Source organism: Trachurus japonicus, chromosome 16 (genome assembly GCF_045865225.1).
Source record: "Trachurus japonicus isolate A0001 chromosome 16, Traja_1.0".
Lineage (NCBI taxonomy): Eukaryota > Metazoa > Chordata > Actinopteri > Carangiformes > Carangidae > Trachurus > Trachurus japonicus.
In genome coordinates, this window is record NC_140922.1 from 28544273 (window position 1) to 28559245 (window position 14973).

Below are 14973 nucleotides of genomic sequence, written 5' to 3' on the forward strand. Positions count from 1 at the left end.
TTGGGTTATAATTGCCTGGTGCTCATATGTTTATTTGCAAGGATTGAGCAGGCCGTTTAAATCTACACCTTCTTGGGCACTTTGCATCTGCACTTTATGCTTTCATGCTGTTTAACTAACGTTAATTAAGGGACCCTTATTGTAAAGTGTTACCATGTATTGTACAGTGTGTTTGAAGGTCTCTGTGGGTGCATCTTCCTGGCTGCAAACCCATTTTCCCTGTTTGGGACAATAAAGATATTTTAACTTTGACATTGTTGTGTGCTTGGGGCTCCTACTCTTCTTTGGGCACGGCCCCGGTTTTGTTGACTGTATACTAGTGAATAAAACCTTACTCACTCAGGTGCCCGATTTGAAGACTCCCTAGTTGTGGACCTTATAGGACCCATCAACAGATGCCCACCATGTTAACGCTTGTTCCCATTATCAATTGGTTATTAGTATCAAACAGTTATGTGTGATCAATGCATCAGTGTGTGGTTATAGATCTGTCTCCATTTACACAATATTTAATATGGAAAAAATGTTGCTATTTGCATCAACAGCTACTAACTTCCTTGTGAATACAAATGTCAAACAACCTTACAGAGAGTCTGTTGATGTTCAAAAAAGAGTGACCGTTTGTGTAGGCTATTCGTGAGTTTGGGTATCTGTGCATAGCTGACAGCTCAAAACGATGCAAAACAACAACAACAGATGTGATGGCAGATGCTTCTGCTGAACAGTAACTCACCTGTTATCAGTCACGAAACGGTGGGCAGGGCTGCAGGGTAGAACGTGTGAACAGTGCAGCATCAAGGAGGAGGCACAAGGGAATTTTTTGCTCAGTGAAGATGCTTAAAAAGAGGAGGATCAATGTGTTGGAGGAAAAACAGCACAGAGAGCGACAGGGAGCTGAGAGACATAGCAGAGGACAGGACGATGGCCTCGACTGCTCTTATCATCTCTTCTCACCTCGTCCTTCTCCACCTCATCATCATAAAGACTGGACAGGCTGCTGGAAAACACACTGGACAGCCGACGGCTGAAGCTCCAGGAGATATCATGATTGGAATGCTGTACCCACTTCATGGATACGTACAAAAGAATGACCCATGCACACCTTGGCCGAGGAAGTGTTACTGGTAAGACCATTTAAATTAAATTACATGATAAACACCTGATAAAATAAAGTTAGTAAAACAGCACAATGTTGGGGTGCTTTAAAGGGATTTAACCCTGTAACACTGCAATATAATTTTCAGCCTATCAAAATAAAACTAGATTAGAGGGAAAAAAAAAATTCAAATATATTTTTAGGGGCTTTTTCGCCTTTAATGGATAAGACAGTTCAGAGAGAGACAGGAAATGGGAGGCAGAGAGGGGGGGAATGACACGCAGGATAGGCCGCTCGACGAGGGATTCGAACCAGGGCCGCCAACAGCAAGGACTGCCCAGTCATCTACTCTCCTTAAGGATCAAACAAAATGAAAAATGTTCAAATATAACAGCTATCAGCTCCTCGGAGGGTATATTAACGGACCCACAAGAAATAAATGCAGAATTTTGCAACTTTTATTCTAACCATAGACTTATCATTAAATGTCGAAATGCAGTGAATTTATGGAAAATCTCAATCTCCTCTCCATAACTCAAGAGGAAGCAATCAAGTTGGAGTCCCCTATTACCCTAGATGAACTTAAAAATGCTGTTCTCAATATGAAAAGAGGAAAATCCCCCCCAGAATTCTATGCTATATGTTTTGGGAAGAACTTGGACAATATATGTTAGATATGATATTAGCTTCAGTTAAAAATTGTTCTTTCTTTAAATAAAAAACTACATGGAATTGTGTAGTCCTTTTTCATATTGCCATTATTGGTAACCATTTTATAAAAGCAATACATCACTTCAGGCCGTGGTATACACTCATTATACCACGCTAAGGGGCGTTCTTCAGCTGGTACGAGGCGGATGTATTGCTTAGTATATATGAAAAGCAGTGTTTTGAACTTGGATCCTGGTCCCTCTTGTGAATAACAGGAAAATATCTTCAAAATATGATTAGATGTGGGTTATATAGATTAAATGATTTTATCTATCCATATATACAAAAACAACATAACTGGGATTTTATAAAATCACAGGTATGTTGTTTTTGTATTTTGTGTCACATCGTTTTATTGTAGTGGCACCCTCATTGACAAGAAAATTTCAAATCGGCACTCCATGTCACAAAGGTTGCCGACCCCTGGTGTATACTATGATTTGATGATACTTGAAATCAAATTAATTAACTCATTCATTGACAAGGCCAAAAACTGCCAGGATACTCAGTCGCAGAGAAAAAACACAAAGTATAGTCCAAATTCTGAAAATCTTTACTCAAGAAAAGCAGGCCGGGTCAAACATGAGAAGGCAGTCCTAAATCAGGCAAACAAATCCAAAGAGGGCAAGTAGAGCTCCAAAACCGGTGAGAGAGAAACAGATCATACACTAAAATCTAAACAGAAACAACAGTGTGGTGATAATTGGAAGGAAAAAGACCAATGGAGTTTGACAGGAAGTGATGAACCACAACATGGATGAATACAGATTACAAAATAAAACAGGTAGTCCAAGCAACATAAAGACAGAGACTGACATTCATTCATTAAATGCATTGGCTTGACTTGAGGGAATAAATCAGATTCATTGTAGTTATTATTACTGATATCATAGTTATTGTTTGTCCTGTTCATTTAGGTTGGACTGGACAGCCCTGACCCATGTTCTGATTTTCATTAACGCCATAGAGAAGAGTAATAAATCCCCACTGCTGACAGAAGTGAACATTACTCTGGGATACCAGGTCCTGGACTACTGCGGTGATGTGAGCACAGCTCTGAGACTCACTGCAGACTTGGTGCAACAGCACGACTGCCATGCAGTAAGTAACACCTCGACCAGGAGACAGCCAATCATGGCTGTTGTGGGTCCGTACACCTCGGAGGTCTCCATTGCCATCGCCAGGCAACTGACTTTCAACTTAATTCCTCAGGTAAGAGACTCAACCAAGCTGCTGACTCAGTGTGACAGTTTTATGGTTGGCACTTTAATTTCTACACAAACAATGGGCCTCATTCACGAACCGTTCTTAGGAACAAATTTGTTCTTAAGTCCTACTTACGAAGTTTTTACGAAGATTGTGGCATTCATGAATGTTTTCTTATCCAGAATTTGTTCTTAACTAAGAACAAAATCTACGAACAGTCAGGAGTATACTTACGCACTTTTAGGTGCTGAGACTTCTGCAAAAATAACCGATTATAGCGTTTTCTTTTGTTCTGCAGTTGTATGATATTATATGATTTGAATAAGAATTATTTTCTTATCTTTTATGATGTTTTTAATAATCATATATATTAATAATAATAATTGACAAATCATTGCAGTCTCTTAAAAAACATTATAGACACTTAATTCATATCAGTTGTTTTTTTTCTCTTTTTTTTTGGGGGGGGGCATACAGCTGCCGATATGATTTTTTTTTTCCTAATTGTGGGCTGCAACAGTGCACACTACACACAACTGTTTTTTTTTTTTCATAGGTGATAATATGATGATATTTATGATGGCACACGTGAGAGTGTGGTCTGAGCTGCATCCACTGCTGACGCTACTAAATATAGCCTAAATATAAATATAAAAATATAAACTAAATATAAGCCTTTTGTTTGTTTCTTTGTCTCATTCCTGCCGCAGTAGCGCCACTTCACTACTTAAGTTCTTTTTACGTTTGGAGTCTGGTGCTCCCTCCCAGATTTTCATTTGAGCATTTCAACTTTCCTTCTCACTCCACCTTCTCTGCTCAGTGCCTGTGGTCTCTGTTTGCACACGGCCCTGCAGTCTCATGCCCTTTTACGGGCATTGATGGCGCCGTTACCTATGCTAATCCTATGTTAATTAGACTCACCTGGCACACGCCCTCAACTTACGAGGAGATGGCATAAGAACACAGCTGCGAACAATTCTGAGGCTTATGAACGCGTTGATGAATCTGACGTAGGGTTTTCTTAAGGAACTTCTTAAGAACAACTTAAGAAAGAATCTAAGAAGGTTCTTAAGAAGATATTGGTGAATGAGGCCCATTGTCTCCAGATTTATATGTAGCCCACTTTTCCATTCACCCCAGTTACATCACACCTTTGTCCTCTGTTCTCCAGATAAGTCCTTCATCAACTGCTGAGAGACTGAGTAATAAGGACCAATTCCCTGCCTTCCTGAGGACTGTTCCTAGTGATAAGCACCAAACAGCTGCCATGGTCCGCTTTATCAAAAATTATAACTGGAACACTGTGGGCATTGTTACCACAGATGATGAATATGGTCGTGTACCTCTTGACCTTTTTGTGCCCAATGCCCTTCAAGCAAACATCTGTGTAGCCTTTCAAATAGTTTTCCCTTCAGACACTCAGGACATCAACTATGAAATACGGAGTGCCACCAAAACCATCTACAAACACACAAATGTAAAGGTCATCGTCTCATTTGCCAGTTGGTATCACATGATGTATCTTTTCCAAGAGATGAAGAACCAGACACTAAGAAATCGGAATAGCTTGGAATCAATGAGACGAGTCTGGTTGGCCAGTGACAGCTGGTCCTCCAGTGGTTATTTGTATGGAAACATAACTCTAAAGGAAATCGGACATGTGGTGGGTTTCACTTTCAAAAATGGAAACCGAACATCATTCACTGAGTACCTCAGCAGGCTGGAGGAAGCTGGGCGTCTAGATTCAGGAAATAATGGCTTTCTGCAGGAGTTCTACAAAGAAATAAAATCCTATGGTCTCCAGACTGATGCCGAGGTGCTCAATGTGGCTCTGAAGTTATTTGGTATTATCAGTCGTGATGGCACTCTCCTCAGTCTGGAGATGGCTGTGAGTGCTATTGCTCAAGCTGTGTCTTCACTCTGCAGGAGCAAAGACTGTAAAACACCAGGCAAGATGCAACCAAAGGAGGTATTTACACATGACTGTGTGTGTGTTGTGTTTTTGGGATCCACATGGGTTAAAGGAATAGTTCACTCAAAATTGAAACTTCACTCATTATCTACTCACCCTCATGTCGACTAAGGGCTGGGAGAAGTTTCAGAGTTATCCGTGGCTTCTCTGAGTTACAGCGGGTCTCCGTGCAGCACTGCATGTCCATATGACGGTTGCAAATGGATACCACTTTTCTTCGTAACAAAAAGACACACCAAAAAACATCCAAATACCTCCATAGTGCTCGTATGTAATGTCTGTCTTGTATTGAAGCCCCGAAATTGCGAAGCCGCTGACGCTGGCGCAAATCGCGCAACATTTGGACAGACCAGGAAGAGGAGCTTCCACTGCAAACAAGCTTGAAATATAGACTCGGAAAACAATTTCGCATTTCGGGGCTTCAATACAAGAGGGACAGCAGCAGGGACGAGCAGCATGGAGGTATTTGGATCTTTTTTGGTGTGTCTTTTTGTTACGAAGAAAAGTGGTATCCATTTGCAACCGTTATATGGACATGCACTGCTACGCCGAGCCCCGCTGTAACTCAGAGAAGCCACGGATAACTCTGAAACTTCTCCCAGTCCTTAGTCGACATGAGGGTGAGTAGATAATGAGTGCAATTTGAATTTTGGGTGAACTATTCTTTTAAGTTTACTGGCTAGATTAGCTGTCTGGATACAGGATTCAGGTAACAGGAACTAATTATTGTACGTGTAGCTACATATGACACCTTGGTTTACATACCCTAAACACAGGGTTGAGACAACTGGCAACATGTTCCTCACATCTGTGGATTTGTTTCTATTTTTCTATATTAACAGCATATTTCACAATAGAACTACTTCTCATGTCCTGAATCCAAATACAAATTCTTTTTTAATTCACTTTTCCTTGAACAGCACCTTGAGTTACTCCATTTTTTCACTTTTTTTCCATTGGCCTTTGAAACACTCACCCCACCCCATCTTTTGTACAACTTTGAAAGGCCCAGAGTTACTGCAAGAGGCTTTTGTGTTTGTCAAGTTGAAATACTGTGGTTGGGTAGACTGGGAAGTAGGCTGATCATGATACTAATACCTGACAACAATGTCCCGTAGTTGCTGAAAATTCTGAAGAGGCAGATGTTTGAACTTGGAGGAAAGACCTACAACTTTACCAAGGAGGGAGACCTCTACCGGGACTACGTCGTGACCCTGTGGAGGTCAGAAAAAGCGAGAGAATTTCAATTTATTGTCCATGAAATCGTGGCTGAATATGAAATTATCACAAAGAAGTTCACTTGGACCAACCTCAGCACCACCCAGGAGTTCATGGAGCTGGAGGTGTGTTCCACTTTTGTAGTTTTATGGCCCTTTTCCATTACACAATTATAGCACTACTCGGCTCTGCCTTTTATATGTGACACAAACACATAACACATTAACAATGGGGTTGCAATGGACTTGCTGCTCGTATAACAGTCATAGTACAGATCAGTGGTTGCTGTTTCCAGTGCATTTTTACAAGTCGCAGGTTTCACTCTTCTGCCGGACATTACGCTCAGGACTCTTCCAGTTATAACACTCTCTGACCAATCTGTGGTGGGCAGTCAGAGGCCAGAGGCAATACCTACAAAAAAAACATAAAGTACCAAGTACTAATTTTAAAAAACAAGTCAAGTTGAGTTGTGCTAATGGAGAAGGACCATTATATACACACACTACGATTTGTGTTCACTGACAACATTTCACTCTCTGCAATTCACTCATCCTCAAGACAAGTTGAGCCATTAACATAAATAATCAAACATACAGAATTGAGCAAGTGAGTACATTACATTCATATGTTCATTAGTGCTTTTTACATTTCTAAACAGCTATTAGGCTATGTGAAAATTCAATTTGAATGCTTTATGAATTAGTGTAAGAATGCATTTATGTGTAGGTTGTATAATGATGAGGATATTAGGGGTGTGCATTGGCACTGCCCTCACGATTCGATTCGATTACGATTCAGCAGGTAACGATTCGATTCGATTCGATTATACGATGCATTGCGATGCATTGCAATGCATCAAAATTCTACTGCACACAACACGGCAAATTTTTCATCAGTCATGAGATATTGAACAACAGATTTTATCGGCTGCTATGTATTATCACTCCTGTATCTTTGACATAAATGTCATTAAATAAAATAAAATTGAATGGTACAGGTATTGGATATGGGATTTTCAAACCTGAAAAAGAAAACATAAATCACTTCTAGGGCTGCCCCCAAAAATTAGCCGACCAAAATTTCATTGGTCGATTGGTCGCAGGAAAAAAACAAACAAACCTTTGGAGCCCTGTCTTGTCAATATTAACTCAAAATCAATATGACTTAACTATATGAAAGACTACGGGGCTTTTATTTTGAAGGGCCAGATACAGGAAGTCGTGACACTTTCTGTTGTGGTTGTTTTTACACGGCACGGCAGGTCTCTCTCTCTCTGCATCAGAGACCCCCAGCCTGAGCTCAGTCACTCCCCCTCCTCTACTGTGTTTATTGGTGATAACGGGCATACTACCTGTAGTAACGGTAAAACCCGACCGGCTTGTTGAATCTCGGACCCAACACGGCCGGACTCATGAGCGTTAATTAATTAATTCTCAACCCGACCGCGGGTGAAAAAAAAAGGAAAAAGAAAGCCAGCGGCAACACTGCTACTGCTGGTGCTGCCGCTTAGCATGTAGCTACAGGCTGCGCATGTCGTTGCTCCGGAAATGCCCCCGGAGGTAATTGAAACTTCACAACTTTATTTGAGGCCAGAAAATAAACAGTGACATAATCGATTATGGCACGTTGCCGCATCGATGCTGAATCGTGCATGTCCCGCATTGCAATGCATCGCCAAATCGATTATTGTTGACACCCCTAGAGGATATCATTAAGAAATTCAGTCTGTAACCTGTATTGATGGATTTGACTTCAGTGGATTTCCATCAGTTCTGGATCAAGTCCCAAACATCAAACAGCTGCTCTGATCAAACTACGACAGGACATTGCTTTAAATACTGCCGCAGCGAGGAATTGTGAGACATCATTTCCTGTTTATTCTCATGAAGGAAGGTGTTTCCTCTGCTATTGGAGATAAGATAAGAAGCATCAACACGTAGAAAAGTGAAACAGCTGGGTTCATGATGCTATTAACATACTTCAGCCCAGTTCTTGGATTTTCCTGAGAGAAAAAAAGCAATCTGACCACAGCTTAGGTCTCTGTGATCATGGTCTCTGTATTTTCCTCAGAACATCACATCCAGATGCTTCAACAGCTGTATGCCTGGAACCAGAAAGAAGATTGAGGGTCAACATGTCTGCTGTTACAAGTGCATCAATTGCACTGAGAACCACTACTCTGATGGAACAGGTAACATACACACACACACATGTCAGAATCACCTGTTATGTAACTTTCTTTTGGACCAATTCTTCACTGTGTGAGGCTTGTGTCGTTTCAGCATCATTTAATGCAAGAGCATTAAATGATGCTCATTTCTAAACACATCTCTATTGCTACATTTTATCCATACACAGTGGCGACACCAGAAAATTATTATTGGGGGTGATGAGTGGGCCGGATTGTTTATAGGAGGTGCTAGTGAATTTTGACACAACAAACATGAACAAATAATACTATAATAGATATGGATTTACTATTGTCTTTACTTGCTGCTGTTGCTTAGTGAAATTCTGCATCAACTCTGTTTCAACTCTTTGCCGTTCCTTGATTGTCGTATTTCTTGGCAACTAATTAACTGCAAAATAGACAATTTGCGTCCTGTTCACACTGGCTCATGGATGTCTAAGCATTTTGAAATTAAAACGTAGAAGTGTGGATTAGAGGCTGACACGGGAGTGTTTTTTCAATCCCGTCCCGTCCCGCTCCCGCAAAAAAATTCCCGTCCTGGTCCCGTGACAAAGTCAAAAAATAATCCTGTCCCATTCAAATCCCGAATAAATCACTCCCGATCCGGTCCTGTTCCCGTTTTTTTCTATTAACACAGTCGTCATGTAAACGATTGTGTTGACAGACAGTTGGTCTACCGTCTTGTTTTGTTATTTCAATTAGTGATAATGAACGCTCTACTCGTCCTTTCTCTCTCCCTCTCTCTCTTTTTCTTTATTTCTTTTTTGCTTGTGTGCATCAACTGTTTAATGCGAGGCGGAGATTACGCCGCCGCCACCGCGTCAGATGACTTCTGTATGCCTACCGGTATGTTGATTTACTAGCTACGTAGCCACGACAGTGATCACTGAGGGTGTGAAGTGTACATCAGTCCACACACTGAACTTTTGGACCGTTTTGAGCGCACCATTCGGGTTCTTAACGTAGCCTACTGCCTGGCTTGTGCTTCTTTAAATGTTGCGCTTTGATTCCCGGTCCCGTTCACTCCCGTTTACATTTTTCCTGTCACGTCCCAATCACGTGATTAAAAATAAATTGACTCCTCCCGCGGGAATCCTGGGAAAATGTCAGCCTCTAAGTGTGGATGTAATGGGAGGTTATATGAAGCAACAGAAATAGGTGACAACAAACAAGAACCACTGCACAAACATTTATTATCAAGAGCAGGACCAGCAGATGGACCAGTACCAGGTCAGGCTTAAGGCTCTGTGCAGTATCCAGGTATGTTATGTGCACCTGTGCTCTGTCCTCCTTTGCAGACATGGAACAGTGTAAGAAGTGTGGCAAGGATGAGTGGTCTGCAGCAGGCAGTCCCAAATGCAGACGCAAAACTGTGGAGTATTTGTCCTGGGAGGATGGCTACGTCATAGCGCTCGTGACCTCCACTGCCCTGGGAATCATCCTGGTTCTCATGGTATCAGCTCTATTCTTCCACCAGGCTGACACTCCGGTAGTGAAGGCTGCTGGGGGGCCTCTGTGCCAGGTCATTCTCTTCTCTTTGCTCGTCAGCTACATCAGTGCCATTCTGTTTGTGGGTCGGCCCAACTCTATCCAGTGCAAGAGTCGACAGGTGCTGTTTGGTATCAGCTTCACTCTGTGTGTCTCCTGCATCCTGGTCAAGAGCCTGAAGATCCTGCTGGCCTTCCAGTTCAACCCTGGGCTGCAGGATGTTCTGAGGAGGCTCTACCAGCCGTATATCATCATCGGTGTTGTCGTGGCCATGCAGGTCATCATCTGCACCTGCTGGCTGCTCCTCAGAGGCCCTGAAAAGGATGTTGATAGGCAAAATACAATTCTGCTTGAGCGATGTAATGAGGGCTCACATGTGGCCTTCTGGGTGATGTTAGGTTATATAGCTGTCTTGGCTTTTGTATGTTTAGTCTGCGCTTTCAAAGGACGTAGACTTCCACGGCAATATAACGACGCAAAGTACATCACCTTCAGCATGCTGCTCAACGTCATCTCCTGGATGCTCTTTATCCTCATCCAGGTGACCACCAAAGGAAACTACCTGTCAGCAGTGGAGATGATCGTCATTCTCATCTCCAATTACAGCATCCTCTGCTGCCATTTCTTCCCAAAGTGCTACATAATTCTCTTTAAGAAGGAGAAAAACACCCAAAATGCCTTCAGGCAGAATCTCTATGCATACTGCAATCAAACCACTGAGCCTTTCTCTGTGTCTGGGAGTTTAGGGTCAGAGTCACACATCACTGCCAGTGCTCTGACCCTGCCTGTACCAGCAGCTCCTCTCAAACCTGCTGTAGTGACGGACTGCAAAGAAACAGACCAGTATCCAGGTCTGCTCAGGGGCTCAATCACACACCACCGCCTCATGAGACGCATCAGCATGTGATACTCAAAATCTTTTGCAAACTCTAAGGATTTTACATTCAATGATATTATATGATCTGAAATAAGAGCTCTGTACTGGATTCTTTCAGTCATATCTGTGGTCACATTGTGAGTTTTTTTGATTCCACAGTAGGTAAAGATTGGAAACATTAACACATTATATGTTACCGAGGCTAAACACTGACATGCAATGTTCATATTTATTTATGTACACTTATCTAAATAATGTACAAAGATCCTTGTTATCAATACAGCCTCAACATACCAACCATTTTGACAGAAGACGAGGTCAGACGTAGGAAATCAGAAACTTTTTAAAAACCTTTAATAAACCGATGAATGCAGGGGCGGACTGGAACAATACATCAGGGCAGTAAATGTTGATACCATCCCAGGCCACAACCACCAGATTCATGCACGCATGACTAAGTTAGGTTGGGCGCCTAATGTTGTAGTGCAAAATAATAAAGCAGAGCCTCCACCTTTCAATCCATGTCATCCTCACGTCAGCTGAATAACATGCGCCCACACACAAAATAAAAATGTTCATTGCTACTTTATGCTTTTGTGTATTTGATTACATTCATGCGCTGATCATTAAATGAATAAATCAGCAGTTACTCAGTACTTGAGTAGTTTTTTCACCAAGTACTTTCTTACTCTTACTCAAGTAAATATTTGGGTGGCTACTTTTTACTTTTACTTGAGTAATATTTTTCTGAAGTAACAATACTCTTACTTTAGTAAATGTTCTGGCTATTCTACCCACCTCCGTATATTTGTTTTGTTTCAATATCTTTTTAGGTTTTGCTGATATGGAATTTTGGGGGGAGGTTGTTGCAACTCTTTTGCATTTCTCTGAGTTAGTAGATATTTTGCTCCAAACTCATTAAACTTGTTCATATTAAAATCATACTTACACTAGTCTGTTAAACAATACACCTATACAATTTCAAGATGATTAGATGTGGCAGGTCATTTACAATATTTATTTGAATGGTAGGATTCATATGTTGGTGACAGTTTTGTTTGTGTAGAACATATGTATGTATATTTCTGTTAAGACCATGAGAGGCATAACAAAATAATTCACAGGTTAACCTGGTTGTTTTCTTTTATGTGTTAAACACTTATTGGTGGTGGTGGTGGTGTGCTATGGGAATTTTAAAATAAAATGTTGGCCAAAACACTGATGTATTGTCTGTTGTGATTTGGCTGCTCAGCATAACACAACATCTGTCTCACTTCATTTTTTTTAATGATTTTTTCTTCTTCTCCCCAATCCAATACAAGTAATTCATCAAAATTGACTTCCTTTTAGATTCGGGTTTCACTTGAATGTCGTGAACAGATGGTCTGTTAACAGCATTAATACAACCTCTGATTTGGAGAGCTTGTTGTGTGTTGTAACCAAACCTGGGCCAAAAGCTGCTCTTTGTGATGATGCTGTCATGTAGGAATGAGGAAGAAGTGATGACTGTCTGGACTGATGGCTGTTCACAGTGGGTTCACCAAGAAACAGGTTCAGTTTACTTTACAACACACCTGCTCTTATGTAACCTCAGAGACTTGACTGACTTAAACGAAGTCTCTACCTCACTGTGCTTCAGAGTTTGAATACATGTTAAAGTGTACCAAATGATGAACAATATTTCTCTCTTGGAAATAATGATGATTTCTCTGGATGTTCTAGTTCATAGCAGCATCACTCATGGGGGCAAGACCGTTAAGTGTAAATTTTAACCCTTTTATCAAGCAAGTAACGACATTCAGTAACTTATTTTTGACAAATGATCCAAGTACTTGAGCTTGGAAGAAGTATTTTCTTTACAGATTTTATGTATTAAGTTTATCTGTGTGTTTTTAAATATTTTGATTAATTCAGAAGTTAAGTTAAAGGTCAAGTCTTTTTTATGGTTTTATGGGTGTGTGTGGTTGTGGGTGTGATTTCTGATATATTGCATTTACTACCATGGAAGTCCAATGTTGTACTTCACCTGAAATCCAATTGTTCCTTCTGAGTTCACCACGTTCCAATGAAACCATTCAGGAGGCTTTTAGCGTGCAAATGTTGTGTAAATAATATTAGCTCCAAAGACAACAATTAATCATGTGGTATTTGTTCACATTAACACTGTGCTAACTATGTCAGTAGAAACAAGTTGTGTGGGGTTGTGACAGTCGCTGTCACAGTAATGATAACGCTGCCACAGTAATGACAACAATAGTAACAGCTTATTAATACAGCCGCTGTTAATGTTGATGCACAGAGCATCCATCTTGAATCTCCTAGGTTGGTATTGTTACGATTCTTCAGGAGCTTTGTGAAAATGACTGAGGTTGGGAGGTGACTCGACCCCCCGCCCCAACATAAACTGGAAATGATTTTATAAATGTGGTACAACTTATTCACACAAGACCAGGTCAGCGATTTAGGCCTCTGACCAGCAGCTAAAGGCGGCTAATGCTCATGCTGTTCCACGGCATGTACGCAGACACTTAATTACTTCTTATAACAAAGTGATTCATTATGACGTCACCTACGCATTGAACGGTGTCGATTAGTGTAATGAAACGAAAATATAATAATTTCATGTAAACGTTACATTTCAATGTAAACAATTCATAACTTTTTTTTAAAAAGCAGAGTAAACTTACAACAAAAACATGTAATGAGCACCAAAACAAATGGGCTAGCTGTTAGCCACTGCTAGGCACAGTTGGCAATACTATTTTGATAACAACACGTGGTTTTTACACATACAAAGGATGACGGAAAATGTCTAGAGATAAGAACTGAACAGTACTGTGTACACGGCTGATTTTAAGGTGAAACAATTACAAGAGAAATAGAATAAACAGTAAAATTGCAAAGTGTTCACTTACTGTTGACCCGATGATCAGCCATTTTGAATTCTTATGTTGGGGCTTGTGGGATTCATCCGACTCTCCGACTCGGATATCAAACTTCACGGGACATTGCAAATTAAAATTCCAACTTGGAGCTCGGAAACTCCCGATTTCCACGTACAACTTGAACACACCATAGACCTCTAAGCTTTCCCACGCAGGAGGCAGTGCTGAGTCAGTTACTTATTTTAGCATAGTGACAGTGACACTGGCTCATTGTGAAACACTGACATCCCTTTCATTTATTATTTTTTCTAATTCATTTTCATTCATAAAAATCTGCTGGGTTCTAAAACCTAGGTTTTGCTGCATTTTTTTTTGCATTTTCTGTTCCCTCACCTTGATGTCTGTGGTTCTTCCAACCCAAATAAAAGAACTGATATCTATGTTCACCACAAGCTCAAAACATTTTTACATTTTACTCTACAACATGAGATCCCTCATTAAATATACCAGTCCTGAGTGTTTTAGCTTTTTGTGGAGTTATAACAAGGTGACAAGCTAACTTGTAAGATGGTTACAAGTTTAGAGGACAAGAACATGCACATGTGGATTGTGTACATTAATGTGAGCTTGTGAACGTAATGTTAGAAGACTGTCAGCTGTGATCATTTCCTTATATCTCATTACGTTGAGGACATTCCTCTCAGCTGTGACCGGGTCTCCTGTTGTGCCTGCAGCACCTAAACAATGATCATATTGATCTTGGAGCCTTTTATGGAACCACTGTCTTATTTCTTCTGGCTGAACCGGGTCGACGGGTTCAGAGCTGGGACTTTCTGGGTGTAACTTGATGACGAGCAGCACTTGAGGCCATTTACTCTCCCATCCCTACAACCACAACCATTTCCACGCAGCGCAGTCTTTGTATGAGGTGTTATTTTAATTCATGCTGTCAATGTTATCCGCCTTGTTAAATAGTAGTTTAGTGTAACTGTGTCAACATTATGACACACAATTGTCCATCTGTACACACCTCAGCACTTCAAGGTAATGTCACAACAGTGAATATGAATTTAAAAGTTTTTTTTAGGTTTTGTTTATAGAGGGTGAAAATTGCAATGCACAATAAATCATAATGTGGTGCACTAAGGTGAACAGATGTACAAATGTTCATTATAAAAATAATTGTTTTTTATGTAAATGTCCAGTTGAGCTCAGAAATAAAAATGTCAAATGTTATTTTAGCTGTTTTTTTTTCTGATCTGATATACTGTATATATATATCACTGAACACTGAACAGGAATTTAAATATAATTGTGAGCTCACCACAT

The 14973-nt window shown here is 40.6% G+C and overlaps 1 protein-coding gene across 1 annotated transcript; it reads left to right on the forward strand.

The window, feature by feature from the left end:
* Positions 1–855: 855 nt before the first annotated feature.
* On the forward strand, positions 856–10789 carry LOC146972576 (G protein-coupled receptor family C group 6 member A-like). Its single transcript, XM_085802645.1, has 6 exons — positions 856–1124; positions 2725–3019; positions 4185–4982; positions 6104–6328; positions 8274–8394; positions 9693–10789. The coding sequence occupies exons 1-6, from the start codon at positions 856–858 to the stop codon at positions 10787–10789; spliced, it is 2805 nt and encodes a 934-aa protein (XP_085658771.1).
* The last annotated feature ends 4184 nt before the right edge of the window (positions 10790–14973 follow it).

Bases quoted from the DNA above. Each gene is read 5' to 3' on its own strand.
- LOC146972576 (XM_085802645.1), top strand. From the start codon at position 856: ATGTGTTGGAGGAAAAACAGCACAGAGAGCGACAGGGAGCTGAGAGAC. The intron at 1,125-2,724 runs GTAAGACCATTT...CTGTTCATTTAG, and splicing joins TGGCCGAGGAAGTGTTACTG to GTTGGACTGGACAGCCCTGA. The intron at 3,020-4,184 runs GTAAGAGACTCA...TCTGTTCTCCAG, and splicing joins CTTTCAACTTAATTCCTCAG to ATAAGTCCTTCATCAACTGC.